Below are 17,096 nucleotides of genomic sequence, written 5' to 3'. Positions count from 1 at the left end.
TTAAGTTTTTACATTTTAGAAAACTTTTACACATTTTCCTGAACAAAATGTATACTTTTACTCAAATGCCTTTCTCCAAAGTATGTTGGTTACTACCCAAAAAGCAGGAAACAGAACAGAGACTGATCATAGACCAATCACCGATCCGGTCACGATGACGCCGCTTAACCAATCATTGGTTAAATCTTAATGCTCAAGTGCAGACAAAATGGGAGACACCAGATTCATGCTTGCATGTGTCTTGGGAAAATCGTATATGATAATAGATTTTAACCGTATATATCATGTATAAGTTTACCGCATTGCCAGCTTGTTGACTATTCTTGAATATTGGTAAAATACACACTATTTTCACTGTGTATTAAACATACAGTATGCCTCGAATGATTATTCACATAAATTTGTGCATGGTCTGTTTTGTATTTGTAGAATGAATGTTTTCTCCGGTAAAGCACTTTGGTCAGCCTGCTGGCTGTTGTAAATGTGCTATACAAATAAAATGAACTTGAACATATGTAAATATACCAGTTTAACAACAATACAATTAAGATTTTGCGAAAAACCAAGAAATCATATTCGTTAGAAATCCTTCTCCCATCTGCAATGTTTAAAGTTTTGAGAGAGTTGTAATTTAAGTAAGCTGAATTTTTGGTGGTCATACTTAAAAGAATTGTTAACAAAACGTGTCTACTTGATACTTAAGAACATTTCATATAAAAAAGTACTTTTCATACTTAAGTAAAATATTTAGCTGATACTCTTAAGACTTTTACTCAAGTCTTATTCTCAACGGTGACTTTAACTTCTACCAAAGTAGTTTTCTAGCAAGATATTTGTACTTTCACTCAAGTATTGATTTAAGGTATTTTATACATCACTAATTTTGTTTTAAAGAAATGTTCTGGACTAAATACATGTCAAGATTAACATCATGGCATGCTGGTGGTTACCACAGACAACAATGAAATATGTAACTTGCATTTTTATATTTGTTTTTTAATCATTTATGTTATGTTGTCCAAAAATATATTTTGTAGGTAATATAAGGTAATATCAAACATACAGTACTTAAAAGCCCTACAGTCGAACAGCAGAGCATACAATTTAATCTCTTAATTTCCACGTTTACGACAAACACCTGCGATGGTGACTCTTGATAACAACCAAGTTCAAAAATCTGTAAAACATCCAATGAGTGGAACATGATGTTTCAAATACGTTTTTAACACCTCGGGTACAGTTATCACACCTCAACCACTAACACACATTCAAGCAGTTTTCCAAAACACCTGATCCTTTCCGCACACCTGCACTTTTAAGATCTGGTTACCAGCTGCACACATGTAAGCAAGAGAGCGAGAGAGAGAGAGAGAGAGAGAGAGAGAGAGAGAGAGAGAGAGAGTCATTCTAAACATGTAGCTTATGCAAAGAAATATGATTATTTGTGAGGGGTGGGTTTAAAGGATAAAATCAATTAATTTGATGTATAAATGTAAATATATCTAATTTACTACTCCACTTTCCAGTCCAATCCACAAAAAAACTGATGCATGGGCCGGTTGGATTTTCTGCGCTTGGGGTTACATGCACAGTGTTTGCATCTTAACAATTGTTGTAAAAACCATCCGTCTGATTCGCAGTTATTCTCTGGTGAACAGACCTTACAAGAGTTATACACTGCCCTCCAACCACATTAACAACTGTCACTCCCTCTCAAAACTACAGATGAATGGAAACACCTTTCATTCCCGCGTGCTGAAGCCGCGTGTCGGGTCCCTGATGAAACTGAGCTTACTCAAAGATTTTGGGAAAACAAAGCAAAGGCTGAAAAAGCTTAGCTGAGAACAAGCTCTTTGCCAATTTTTGGAAGATGAGATGGAAAAGATGTGAGTGGACCTGCTGCAAGGATGCTGTGTTGCCAGGGTGTTGCTAAGCATGGTTGCTAGGGTAATGTGGGGGTTGCATGGCTAAAACCTTGATATTGTTTTGTCTACCTTTCTCTTGGCGCTAATGTGGGTGTTTGTTGTCAAAAGTGCTCAACTCCAAGCGTCTATAATATTCTGGTCACTGGATATGACTCAGGCTTTTCCTTCGATGTAAATCTATTGTGTTTCTCCTGCCGCTTTTATCATCTGCCACGCAAAAATCATAAATCAGATTGCTTGGCAACAAAGCAGTATCCCCTCAACAACAAACCACACAAGTGGAGGCATCAGTCATGTCCGCCGGATGAGTTATGCACTAAGGTTTAATATAGGGTCAGGGGTTTATTCAAATCTCCTAAACACATATAGAGAGCGAGCGCACAGATAACAGGGAGGAAAAGTGTCCATTGTGTTCACCAGACAACAAACAGCTTCATTAGCACCTCCTTTATAGAATACCTCTCTCTCTCTCTCTTCCTCTCTCACTCTTTTCCACACATAGCGTGTGAGCGCCTCGTCTGAAGCACAGACTATCCAAACAGAAGACGTCAGACAGAATCCAGCTCAGAGCTCATGAATACATCACAACAGTTCCAAGACCTTCCACGCCTCACCGCCAGCCCACCAAACCTGTACCTGAGATCCCCGGTATGACCTCACCGCTGGAACAAAACCTCTGGTTACACTGAACCCAGATCCGTCCAATAATAACAGTCACACCAGATCAACAGATTACATGTGGATTTATCTTGGAGTGGGCATGATATTCTACATTTCGTTTTAAGTGCACAGCCTTACGTTACTTCAATAACTGAACTTCAGCTCTACACTTAAGTTACAGTTTTGGCAATTTGCAATTCATTCGAGAACTGAAATGAAACACTTGTATTTTTAATACAATACAATGACAACGATGTCATTTAAACACTATATTACTGACCTTTAAAAAATGACCACTGTAACAGTAGGTCAAGGGTTAAGAAAGCCATTAAATGAAACCAAGTGCCTCGCTCGAAGGACACACACACAGCACACAGATGCACGCACACACATCCTATTCGAGTCTGCAAGCAAACAAATCCTCAAAGTGTATCGCTCTGTGACAGCTTGATTTTCAGTCTCACAGGCATTAGAGAGCCGAGTGGAACCAAATTTGATGGGTCACCCCAATACAGACTTCACACAGCGACAGGGTCTGTAATTTAGTCTCCCCCTCCATCAGCACAGACAGTGGGGTGGAAGCACTCGTTCTCACACACACTGTCAGAAGGCTTGAAAGCCGTTCAGTACAGGCTTACATTTTTCTTCACTTGACGCTAACACACACAAACTGCAATTTAACAAGTCACTTAACTAATCAGCCTGTAGGGAAACATACAGAACAGAATGTAATACTGCACCGCCTCTTTCTGTCGTAATGTTTCAATTTCAATGTACATTTTGGCAATGGCTGTTTGAAAAGTGTTAAAGGAAAACTCCACCCAAAAGTGTAAATTCTGTCATGAGTTAGTGTAATATGTGCGGTTCAATTTCGCTTTGAACGCAAATATTTGCCAATTACTGTAATTTGTACGCCAAAGTTCAATTTCACGTTGAATGCCAATGTTTGCGCCAATGTTTGTCTATTACTGTAATTTTTATGCCAAAGTTCAATTTCGCGTTGAACGCCAATATTTGCCAATTACTGTAATTTGTACGCCAAAGTTCAATTTCACATTGAATGCCAATGTTTGCGCCAATGTTTGACTATTACTGTAATTTGAATGCCAAAGTTCAATTTCGCATTGAACGACAATGTTTGCATGCACCTCGGTGGAGTGCAGCCATTTTGACACGTACATGAAGAGGAAACACTGAAATAATGATAATAATATTGTTAGGGTTTGGGGACAGGTTAACTAGACAAAGTTTTGTTAAATATACACGCAGGCTAAAGTTTGCATATGATATGCATGCAAAATTAGGCGTATTATTATTATTTTTGAAAGAATGGTACTAACTGACATTTCTGGGACATCATTGACTACCATGAATAAATGTGTTCTAGAACCGCTTGCTTTCCTAAATACTTCAGAATATCTCATTTTGTGTTCAACAGTTATGTTATGTACAGATAACTAACCTGGCTGACAGCACGTCAAATATGCATAATATCCATCACCCCTCTGTAATTATTATATGTAAGTGGACTCGTGAAATAAAGATAAGATGATTTTCTTACTATGGTAGTCAATGATGTTCCAGAAATGTCAGTTGCTAACGTTTTCCCAAATATCTTTCTTCATACAGTACAGTACATGTTTGGAACAACTGGAGGGTGAGTAAATACATTTTTATTTTTGGGTGGAGTATCCTTTTAATTCAAGCCACAGAAGAGTTTAAAATCCCCCAAAAGAAAGTTATACTTTTTCGTTTTTATTCCAATTATTTAAGCCATAAATACCATGTGCATTTATATCTCCAACAGCAGAATAATAATGCACACAGTCCCAAACTACCTTGAGCTGTGAAATCAAAGACAGCAGAAAAAAGGTAAGAGTCCTCCAAAAATGGCGCACTGGTAAAAATCTACAATAATGAAATATTTTCTTTATTGAAAAAAAGATTTTGCCAGAAAACCATTCCGGTTGATACAAAAATATGTTTTTTAGAACTAGGTGTAGTTACATCATTTACCATCACATCATACAAATTTTGTCAAGAAAAAGGAGAAAGTAACACAACCACGACTACATGCAGTAAACCCAGCTCAAAGTATTGGTCATTTGTCAGTTTTGGATAGATTTTGTAAGTATGGGAGAAGGGTTGAAAGCTTTTCTCATCATGTCTTAAAATTTGAGTGAAAGAGAAAGTGTGGCTTTATTAAAACAATTTTCATTCTCGATTTCACCTTCAATCATCTAAAATGACCCCAAATTGACTCCATGTGTGCGTGTTTGTGCTGTTATGACTTCATTTCAGCGGCATGATTCCTGTTCCAGCACCACAAATATATTTCGAGAGCCCTTTGATTATAATCAGGGTGACAACGGGGGTCAGGAATTGGTTGGTTAGCATAACCCCTTCAGCCCTTATTAGTACATGATGAAATTAAGCCCTTATGATGGTGATTATCAATTCAAAAGTAGCAATATTGCAAAAAAGCTCGCAAGGTTTTGACCAGAGCCCAATTTTTACCGGAGAGCTCTTTAAAACATTTAACACCCACAGTTGTGCAGACTTCCCTTCGCTAGCCAAGCAACTGTCATTAAAATGGAAAGATGAAAAAATGAAATAAACAGAATGAAGGCGAGGTCAATTTTGCCTGAAACACCTCCACGAAGATCAGACAGAGCCCACAAGCTCCAGATGAAGATGTGAAGATCAGCAGAACATAAAGAGAACCGGACGTCCCGTGGCAGTGAGTGTATGCATGATAGAGAGGTCACGGCACTACACGGTCGTCATCATTATCTAGTCCAGCATCAGCATGTTGCCTAAGAGCCTGTGTAATTGCGAGTGCCGGACGGGCAGGTCTGATGGGCCCACCGTGGCCTGTTAGAAAAGCCTGAGTAAGCTGAATCAGGACAACATGTGTGCGAAAGCACACCTACAGCAGATGGAAGAGAGAGAGACCGGAACTGACAAAACAAAGAGGAAAAGTGAGGAGAGCGACAGAGCAGCATATGTTTACTGTACGTGTTAGCTAGTGATTTGTGCTCTTAAAGGGACAGTTCACTTCTTTCATCAGATATTCAGTCATATGTTACAAAAATAAGTTATTCAAGATCGTCACATTAAGTAAGGGCTGGGCGATATATATCACCGTTCACGCTAATTATTCATGTCTAAATAGATTCTGAAATCGATTCAATGTTTTATGGACAGCTCTTCCGTGAACTACGGCTCTTTGATCAGTAAGAAGTACTGCTCGATCTAAAATTACAACAAGATTGAGTCGTTTATTATGTGTATTTGAAAAAGCAACACTCTTCAAACATCATCACTATAAATATACTTTATTATCAAGAAAATATCTGAAAAGGTTTAAAGAACAGCGATAGAATATTATGACCACTTGCATTTCATAGAACTAATCGTTCGTCTTCTGTTTTCCATATTCAGAGTTTTTGCGCAAGATCGCCTTCTTGCTTTCAGGTGTGGCGGCGTTTAACCGTAAAGTGTAAGTTATAGTAATCGTACGTAGGATCTACGCCGTAACCTACGGCATAGCATAAGCAGAGCCGTGTACCCTACGCCGTAGCCTGACGCACACCTCTCCAAAAACGTAACAATGCGTGAACTCAACACGGACCACAAGCGCTGTGATTGGGCTGTTTGAACCCCTCCCTCAAGTCAAAAAACTCTGTGATAAAGTCATGTTTACCCAAATGGATCTCTGAATGATTTATCTAAGTAAAATATTTGTGCTTCTGCATTAAACATCTCAAATCTGCAACAAAAGTGACTGTTAACTTGCGCTTTCACTGCTAATGCTTCTTAAGTCAGCTCTTTCTTCTTCGGCTCTTCTCTTGGTTTCACAAGCAACATCTGACGCCTAGTGGTCATTGCCTGTTGAAGTGGACAACGACGCAGAAGTGAAAATGAAAACCGACACAAAACCTACGGCATGTTACTATAACTTACGCTTAAGTCACTGAGAAACTGAGAGCATAAGAATCATATATTATATATTCCAGCCCTACATATTAAAGAAAAGTTCAGGTTTATTTTCAAACAACATTAAAGTATGCTTTAAGTCTAACAGAAGTCAACTTTAGTTTGCACTTCTAGTTTACTATACTAGAAGTAAACTTGTACTTTATCTGTACTGATATTACTAGTACAATACTTGAGCATTTTTTAAGTTTATAAACTTTATACAGCACGTAAGTTTTCTTTTATTGAACCCAACATCACACGTATAGTTTGTTTACATTGATATATTTTCATTATATTGTTACTAAGGAAACTTGAACAAGTTTATAAACAAGACAGTATGTCTTCCGATTCCAAGAATTGAAGTGTTAAAGTGAGTGAGTATCTCTGCGCTTGATGTTTTAATAATGAAACACCGGTTTGAGAGTGAACTACAACGAGATTCAACAGAGATGCTCATTGAACGAAACGGCTTTTCCACAGCCACCGCATGAAGGAGAGGATCACATGATCCACGTGCTAGATAGTAAGAGAGAGAGAGAAAATCGATGAGCTGCTATTCTGAGCTTTAAACCTGGATATCAATACACGCATGGCTCCTTTTCAAGGCTGAATGCATTATGGGAAAGCTGGCATGCAGAGACTTCAGTGTGCACAATATCATCTCTCTCTCCCAAAACATCATTTTAACATCAATGCAAGTCTCTTTCACAGAAGATATGCTCTCCCTTTATGACGACCTTATATACCCTTGACCAGATGTAGTGCTCCACACACACACAGGTTATGAATAGAGGAAGTCGAGGGTGAAGAAGTTGGCCCATAGTTTGTTAGCACTGAAGGAAAGAGAGAGAGAGAGAGAGAGAGAGAGAGGTGGAGATGAAGTCATCCATCATCACTCTGTCTTAGGGTCTGACACGGAGCCTCACGCTACACCCCACAAATCACACAGCAACTGCCAGAGTTGCAAGCTGCCCTCTCCAATCTCTCTCTTCCCTCCTTCCTCTCTCTCTCTCTTCTGTCACTCGCTTTAACACCCCCCCAAGCACAAAACAGACAGATACACACAAACACATACTGCTTCAGAAGCACATTTTCTTTCGAGCATACACCCATAAACGCTCCAGCTATGTTTCTCTTTCCTTCTCTGTCTCTGAGGCGAACAAGCTCTACAACAGCAGGGGAATAAATAACAAACGTATTACTGAATAAAAGCTCCCACGCTTTAAAGAAAGCACGCTGTTAAACAAGGCTGTTCACACAGTTCTCGCGCGTCTGTGATATTAAGTGTTAAAGGCAACATGAATCAAAACGGACCCTGTTTACTTTAGCGATAAACGTCACTGGTATCATTGTGCACAATTCATCACAGCACTTATTCTACAACGCATCGTTTTAATAGTCTTTCATCAGAACATAATAACTTTAGTTCGGTAACTTTTCAGCTGACACAACCAAGGACATATGGGCGGGAAAAATACTTTTACACAATACAATCAAAAGTTACTAGATAAAAGTCTCACCTACTGTACATTATAGTCCCACAGTGTCTTGAGTTTACTCAGAAACGTTATGTATTTGTGTCTTGGCCTAGGAATGTTTGTCAGTATTACTTGCAGTATCCGATATATATGAACTTAAATTAAAGCTTAATATAACTTTAAATCATAAAGTCAGAAAGAAGAGGCAAGTCTAGTCTACACAGTGTTGGGTAAGTTACTCTAAAAAAGTAATTAATTACTAGTTACTAATGACATATTCAATAGTGTAGTGTTAGATTACTGTACTAATGACTCTCTCCAAAACGTATTTCATTACTAATTACTTTCTATATCCTACATCAACGTTAATTATTTATGTGATTCAAGGATAGACATGAAACGGCTCTTATAATTCATTCAAATAAATAATATTAAACTACATAAAGTAATATTTTTAACTGACCAAAGTATTACAAATGTGAGAATTATACATTTTGACTTTGAATTTTGATGTCAATTCCACTATTGCACACACATATATTACACAAAGTATTTAGACAAATTACATCCAAAGTAACTGTAATTAAATTACAGAAAAAATTGAGTAATCCCTTACTTGACTTCTTTAAGGGAAAAGTAATTAAATTACAGTAACTAATTACTTCGTAACTAGACCCAACAGTGGCTCACAGTAAAGCACAGGTGACATTGAAACACAGTGGTTTAGGTTATAGAGGTTGACACTGTGTCCTGTTTAGGCGCAATGCGACAGGTTTTCAGCGTCAAGTGATTTTTCTGTCTGAACAGAAAGTGAAATGTGAAGAGCCTGGTTAGGACACGATGTCAGTGCTGTTGATTCTTACCTGGTACTCCTGGTGGAGTTTTGAGGAATTTTCCATTAAAATGCTGAATCACCACATCACATTTCTCAGTGGACTCCATCCTGTGACAGAATGAGATGGGAAAAGAGAATGTGAGGCAATCTGAATTCATGTTTTCAGTCAGGACGCACATATAAACTGGAGCTATATACGGTTGTCACTCCTCTTAAAGGGATACTTCACTAAAAATGTAAATTCGGTCACTTATTTACTCTTTATGTTCAACCTGTATATCATCGCTGTCCATTACGTATGTCCAAATGTGCAGTTTTTCAGCAAATGGAAAAAAAACTTTGTACTTTTAAAATTATGAAATTCTGTGTTATCAAAGTTGACCAGCACTTTTTAATAGTTATATATTTGAAAATTTGCAAAAAAAAAAAAAATCACAAAACATGGAGATACAAGGTTTCAGACGGACCACAGGGACACGACTCTTTCTTCTGAGACACACATAAGATATTTTGAGAAATGTGAGTTTTGTGTCCATACAACGGAAGTCAATGGGAGCCAATGTTGTTTGATAACGATCATTCTTCGAAATATCTACTGGAATGGCATCAGTAAATGATGAAAGAATTGGATAATTTTTGGATGAACTATCCCCTTAATCCTTTTCTGTAAACACAATTAAAAGGGAGTGACTAAATTCACTTCTGAAAATAATCCGACATCTTGGCCCTGAGATCCAAAAGTTATGATCCACCGAGATCAAACATTGCAGTGCGTATAAAGCCAATGCAAACATGTGTACAGCCAACGCTGTACGTGTTAGTTTAGAGGATGAGGAATAGAGGGATAGAGAAAGTGAGAGAGAGAAAAATAAAGAGTGGCCAGGGTGTTATGTAGTGTCTGGGGCTGCTGGGAGTCTTGATTTAGTCGGCTCTCTCTGGAGTGGCTTCTCTCCTCTGTGCGGCCCCATTCAGCTCTGCTCACCCAATCATGGCTGAACGGCTAATTGCCTGGCTGGCACATTCACACACACACACACACACACACACACACAGCCTCTGCTGGGATCTCTTACACCGCCAGTGACCCTGAAAACCAGCCAATCCACCCCACACGCGCCACACAAGGGCTGGGGGGGTCGAAAACAGAAAGGCAGGAAAAACACAAAGAAACAATTTTTTTTATTTATGTATCCTCTAGACAAGGACAGTATTGGTTGTCAAGGTTACCTGGCGAAGCCGACCCCTCGGCTGACCCCGTTGGCATCTCGGAGTATCCGTGTGGAGATGACATGTCCGAAGGGCTTCAGCATGTTCTCCAGCTCTTGTTCATCCATTGAAACCGGGAGGTTAGAGATGTACAAGTTAGTGGGGTCCTGCTCCTGTTGCTGTGGAAAAAACACACAGAGTCTGACATTAGAAAAGTCTTAGTTTACTAAGACCAAGAACAAGACAACTAGCCGATCAGTAAAACATACAAAAAAATAGACACTAAAATAATCAAAATTTCATTAATAATGGAAGAAGTAAAAATGCATTCCTCTCCACCTCAGCCGCGCACATCCACCTGTTCAAATTTACATGGACACATCTGTGAGATTACAAGCCTCCTTTATCATGTTCATTTTCCAGGGGCGTTTTTCACTGAGATCTCCCATGCTGATTTTGTGATGGGGGGGATTAGAGACCCACGGGGAGGAGAGAAGAGAGCGAGAGCCGTTAAAAATGAAAGCTGTGTAAATGAAGAACATGAGACGCTGGAGGGCCCGAGCTGGAAACATCTTTTTCTTTCTTTGTCTCGCTCACGCACTGGTGGAATCCATTGTTGGGTCGATGGCCACTTCTAGACACTGCGAGTGGGCTAATGGGGGTCTGAGAGGGTGGAACGCAGACACGCTGGATGGCGGCTGTTGGAAGAGGTTTGTGTATGAGCAGTGGGCAGCATTAGAGCACTTGCACGGAGAACATCGCTTTGAAACTCAAGATGATATCTGGTAGAGGAGGCCAAACCAAACTGAGGTACAATCACAAACGGACAGATGGTACAGATCTATACCAGGGGGTCTGCAACATTCTGGGGCGGCTTATGCTAAATAAAAAAATATGTATATCCTATTATTAAAAATAAATTCATTATACATTAAAAACAATATTATTACTATTTAAATATAAATACAAAATTATGTTACATTTAAACAAAGGTCAAAATCTGCCAGAATTGGTTTGATTCTCTGGAAATGCACATACGGATAAAACATTAAAATGCATTTTGCAAACGCATCACTGGAAATAAGCAGAAACCCTTCTCAAAGACAAGAGTCCAAAAAAAAAAGCGTCGGTGGACTAGCAATGAATGCCGGCTACCTGCTGGCGAGTTAAGGTTATCTGACACGCCGTGTCTGTGATGTGAGAATTTCGGCCCTGCAGGAGAACATCACTCCTTCATTAAGTGAAAGTGATTAAAAGAGCAACTGTAGCAGTTTTATGACATCTCCTCACACACCAGATGTTCAAGCCGCTCTTGTTGCCTGGTTGTGATCCAGACGGGTTATTGAACCCCCCACGCAGCCGGTGATGTCATCAGCAGTGTTTAAGGGTCTGAATGTAAACGGCCTTTTAAAAAATGACTGTCACAGAGGGATAAGACTTGCACATTAAACATTTCATGGATGAAACCGAAAATTAAAACAATAGAAATGCTAATAAGTAACGCAAAAACATCTTTAAAAATGTGATCATTTGACTGACCTGCGTCAGTTAACATACAGCTCAACACAGTTAAAGATGACAGTGAAGAAAGTGTGCTTTAAAGTTTTACTCGAAAGGTCATTTGCATAGCTTTTCAGTGAGAAGACAGAAGGGGTTTATTTGGTGATTACAGCCGGCCGCTCATCATTATCCCGTTTATTACACGGCTACTTGCCACATGAGAAAAAACTGGACATAAAATGTGAATTTGAAATATCTGATTAGTTCATTTTTACTGAACGCAGATACATTTATCTTATGAGTGGCAGAAAGAAAAAAACATTTCCAATTAGGATATCGATAAGTTCACCAACTTAAAATGACCTCGTGGTCCACCATATACACAATTTCAATGACATGAGAGCTTAAAGTGATCGTTTTACTCGCTTCATTCCAAACCTGTATGATTTTCTTTACCATAACACAAACAACGTTAAAGAACGGTGGTAACAAAACAACATCGGCCCCCATTTATTCCCATTGTGTGGACATGAAACCACTCAGACATTTCTCAAAATATCTTCTGAGTGATTTACATGTTTTGAATGACATAGGGTTGAACAAACGTTGACAATTTATTTTCCTATTTTCAGGTGCACTATGGCTTTAAGACGCTGACTCTTAGTGACATAGGGGTCACAACACAATTTCAACCTGACCCTTAAGCTCCTTCAGCCCTGTTCCCCCAAACAGTAAAACATCTATTTAATCGTATTATTGCAAAGCCTTCGAAATACAAAAGAATATGAGCTCAGTGAAAATATTTCATAAATGTGTCACTCTTGTCAAACGCGAGAGCTGGGAGAGAGTGGCAGGCTGAGGCATTATTCCTGTGATGTGGATGAGAAAATACATTTTGAATCTCAATATAAAACCGAGGGGCTGATTTTCTAAAGGACTGACGTTGTGAGATGTATGAATGATTTATGAATATGAAATGAAAACACCGGCCTTTCCTTCAGGCCTCCGAACGAGACTGAAAACGGAGCCGAGCCGCACGTGTGATATAAACCTTCTAGAAGGATCAGCGTGCTTCTAAAATGCTTTAGCATGAGGGACACAACAATGTTTTAGTCCCTCAGGTTCTGTCTGGAAACTTTAGATGAACATATGTCTGTGGATTTTCAGCATAACCCGAGGACCGAACATCTCCAGCTCTTTCTGTTCTGAAGTAGACACAAGGGAAAAAACAATGCAAATAATAAAATGAACTATACGTATAACTGTACACGGTTAAAGCGAGAGTGCACCCAAAAATAAAAATCTTCTTATCATTTACTCACCCTCGGGTTGTTTAAAATCTGTTTAAATTTCATGGTCCAGATGAACACGGAGAAAGATATTTTGAAGAACAGTCCTTGGCCGACATTAACTGTTCCTTTCCTACATTCTTCAAAATATCTTCTTTTGTGTTAAACAGAGAAAATATATTTACAAAGGATTTTTTCCAAATCAATGGTGTATTTTAGTATAGAGTATTATTTTGCTGCATTATTTTTTGTATAAATTGTGGATACAGTATAGAAGCTGATGGTTCACGTCAGTGGCTTTGGTCTCAGAGATGGTAAACAGAGATACTTCCAAACTGATCAAATTAATCTCCTCGGATTCTACCTTTCAAGTCCAAAATAGGAACCTTTACTGGTTACGCATGATGAGCAAAAACTAATTAAATCCAGAGAGAGAAAGAGAGAGAGACAGTATAACGTGTGTCTGCTCACGCAAGAACAATTAGAGCAAACACATCAAACGGCTTGTCAAGAACTGACGGTTTCTATACGCCATCAACAGACAAACACACACACAACATCTCTGCTCATATATGCTATGTCAAGGTCACTATATTGAGTATATACTATACACAGACTCAATATAATATATATTTATAATATGAATGGCACAAAGGAAGGGCATCTTTTAAGGTGCAGAAAGTATACAAACAAATAAATAAAGTTTACTTGAAGAGAACAATCAGATTGCTCAAAACAGAAAATGATACTTTAAGGGACAATACATCCCAAAATAAAAATTCTGTCATCATTTATTGCTCCAAATCTGTCAGGGAACATGACAATGGTAGTCAAAAGTGCAGCAGAACTGTTATCCTTCACACATTCTTCAAACTATCTTCTTTTCTGTTTAACAGAACAAAGTTCCTACTATGGTAGTCAATGGTGGCCAAGAACTGTTTGGTAACAAGCATTCTTCCAAATATCTTTCTCTGTATTCATCAGAACAAAGAAATGTATACAGATTCGGGACACCTTGAGGGTCAGCATATGAAGACAGATTTTTCATTTTTGGGTGAACTGTCCCTTTAAGTGTGCCCTTATATTAAATAAAACAAAAAATAAAGATAACTTAAAGATTAGTAGTGATATAAATGTCACATTAATAAGAGTACATCTAATGATCTAAACCGACTTGTTATCAAATGTGTTTTTCTGAACATTATGAACAAAAACAATGAGATATTGATCCTCATCCTACCTGAGACACAAAAAGAAAAAAGTAAACAAGTTTATTGTCACCACAGGAACTAAAGAAAAGCATATTTCTGTATTACATGGTGCAGCAAACAGCCAGAGTTCATCCTGTTCTCACTGTTCTTCTTTTCCAGAATTGAGCAATGGGAATTTCAGCGAAGCGTCTGTGAATGTCATATCAATCTGCGTCTCACCTACACCTCTGTGTCTCGCTTTAAGAAGATTTAGAATAGTCGCAACTCCGTTTCATCCTCGTGACTTTTTACCAGCTCCTGAAAGACAGGCCTTGTGATGGTTCTTTAAATAGATTTTTTAAATACCTTATGAACACACAGTAAATATTAATAATATTTTCACTTAAACCCCACGAGTCTCGTTACGGACAGACCGTATCTACACGAGATGCAAATTGGAGGATGAAGTCCTCGCGTGCAACGTAACATATAATGAGATGTTCTTCACTCCTTGTGTTGCTTACAGGGCTGTGCTCAGAACGGTCCGTGATGCTGGAGCAATACTTCAGCATTCCAGAGAGAGGACAGAGATTAAACCGGGTTGGGTAAACTCGCACACATTCCTACCGCCTGCATTACAGCCAGAACTAACAGACCGGCCAGCGGTGCCATGTTCAGCTGATAAGCCCGCAGGGACGGTGTGCTCTAGTTGGAGCTCCGCCAGTGAAGGCCAACAGGAGGGTTTGGGAAGAATAGAAGGCCGGAAGGTCCATTAGGATGTTTAAATGATGGTCGTTTAAAGACAAATGATAAAATCAATATCATCTTTTGATTAACATTGCGAGACCAAATAAAGATTCACCAGAGGGCTCCGACATTAAAATAGTCTGCTGATAAATTTACAGCCAGATTTTCTCTCTTGTTATGAAATTACTTGTTAACATAGTACTGTATAACACAACGCTTTATTTAAGAAAAAACATAAAAATGAGAACAATAACATAAATATATCGAATACAATTGATAGAAAGATATATTAAAATACACAGAATAAATATGAGGATTTAAGATGCAAAAGCCATCTGAAATTTGTCTTCTAAAATGATTATTTTCGTCAGGCTCCAATGTTCATTTCGACTTCAAGTAAATGTTAAAGAGGATGTATTCGTTGCCATTTAAGTAAAATCACTGAACCTAAACATAGGAGCCTGTTAAGAAAATACAAATATAACAAAAATGAATAATATATAATACAAGTTGAGTAAATCATTTAATATTTTTATTTTAATAAATAATTCCCACTAAAATAGATAAGCAATGTGTGGTTTTTAATTAAGGATTCCATTTAACTGAACAATCATATAGTCAAATATAGCTGGTAATATTTATACAGTTATTTATTATGGTTATTATAATTGTTGCGTGTTGCTTTAATAATAATAATTATTGTCCAAGCCAAATGTTCCATAATTCAGATTTGATCCATGATGACAAAGCTTTATTTTAATCATTTTAGCCTACTAAGACACCAAGGCCTGGTTTCACACACACGGCTTAGCTAAAGCCAGGACTATCCCTCAGTTGAATTAAGATATTTATGTGGCTTTTATAAAATTGCCTTAGAAGAATACATTACTGCTGTGCATCTTGAGACAAAACAATAGCACTGATATATTTTAAGATATTTCTGGGCACGTTCTATTCAGTTAAGACAGGTCACACATCATTTTAGTCTGGGACAAGAATTCAGTGCTAGATTAGTACTAGAGGAAAGTTTCTGATTATCTCAGCACAGTCGATGAGTTGTGTAACTTAATTAAGTGTGCTAACCATAATACAATGTCAGCTGCTGAATTATTGAGGGAATTTATTTTGCAATGCTAGTTTAAAAAACTGGCAGAAAGAATTATGTTCCTCATCAGTGTATTGCTCTTTTGAGAGATGGAGGCTTTTTTCACACACAAATATGCACAACTTCCTTTAAAATGGAAAAGAAACTAGATCCAACCAGGAGAGAGATTTGGATGGCCTTGCTTCTTCAACAACAACAGGACAAGTACATTAAAGCTTCTAGTGTGTGAAATAGATACAGACACTCATTGAAAAGTGCAAACCACAGCATCATCTGTAACACAAGAGAAGACTCTGGGATTCTGCCCCTTAAGAATAATGAAAAGATACAGTAGAAAAGTGGCAAAGACAACGGTTTAAAGGTTCTAACAACATTACATTTGGATTTTAAAGGCTCAAAAAAGAGTATTATTGGTGGATTAATCTAAATTGGAGCTGTCGAGCTACAAGACAGAAGCGGTATAGAATGAAACGATTTCTAAATATCTTAAACTGAGATTTAATGAAACATCAAATAGAAGTAATTCTATAACATTACAGAGTACTTCTTCCAATCCCAATTTATTGGATCAGTATATAATGCAACTACGTTTCTTAATCTTACTTATTTTTAACTTTTGGATGTTGCCGTGTAGCGATGAACATTACTTAAATGCCTAGTTGGACGCTTGAACATTTTGAGTTTACTCGCTTCACTGGCTTCTGCCAGGCGGCTCCAGTCTCATGTACATATATATATACACTGTAGCTCAAATTGAGTATAGAGTTTTCACCAAAGTTCAGATTTTTCAACTCGCCCGAAAAGCTCAATTTGCGTCGCCTCATTCGAATCACGCTGCAGGAAGTCCTATTGCGTCTTTGCATTGACTTAACATGTAAATAACTCGCGCTTAACGCTTCATTCGTATTTGGTGGGAACACACAGTTATTCCTCTTCATTGTTCTGCATTTACCAATAAATATTTATATAAAATAGTCTATTTTCACGACAAAAATAAATAAAATGAACATAACATTGAAGTATATTACATCAAGTGTCTTTATGGAATCGAATTCAAATTCTTGGACACATTTTCAGTGTATTTTCCAGGATCTCTGTGTGAAAGGGGCAGGGGCTGGTAAAAGATGAAACCTTACTAACGCTACAGATTGCTAGTTAATTGATGCCTGGAGTCTTAATT

At 38.0% G+C, this 17,096-nt stretch overlaps 1 protein-coding gene across 4 annotated transcripts in view; it reads right to left on the bottom strand.

Moving 5' to 3' along the window:
- The window catches only part of rbms3 (RNA binding motif, single stranded interacting protein), a 182,846-nt gene that overhangs the window by 32,024 nt on the left and 133,726 nt on the right, over nucleotides 1-17,096 (bottom strand). For all 4 annotated transcript variants that reach the window (XM_056761605.1, XM_056761606.1, XM_056761603.1 and 1 more), the window contains 2 exons: nucleotides 10,107-10,264; nucleotides 8,908-8,987 (listed from right to left, as the gene is read on the bottom strand). In XM_056761605.1, coding sequence (XP_056617583.1) covers nucleotides 8,908-8,987; nucleotides 10,107-10,264 — 238 coding nt within the window. The remainder of the gene's footprint in view (nucleotides 1-8,907; nucleotides 8,988-10,106; nucleotides 10,265-17,096) is intronic.

Source organism: Triplophysa dalaica, chromosome 12 (genome assembly GCF_015846415.1).
Source record: "Triplophysa dalaica isolate WHDGS20190420 chromosome 12, ASM1584641v1, whole genome shotgun sequence".
NCBI classification, from domain to species: Eukaryota; Metazoa; Chordata; class Actinopteri; order Cypriniformes; family Nemacheilidae; genus Triplophysa; species Triplophysa dalaica.
Note: the sequence above shows the minus strand (reverse complement) of the source record. Positions and strands in the feature narration are given on the sequence as shown.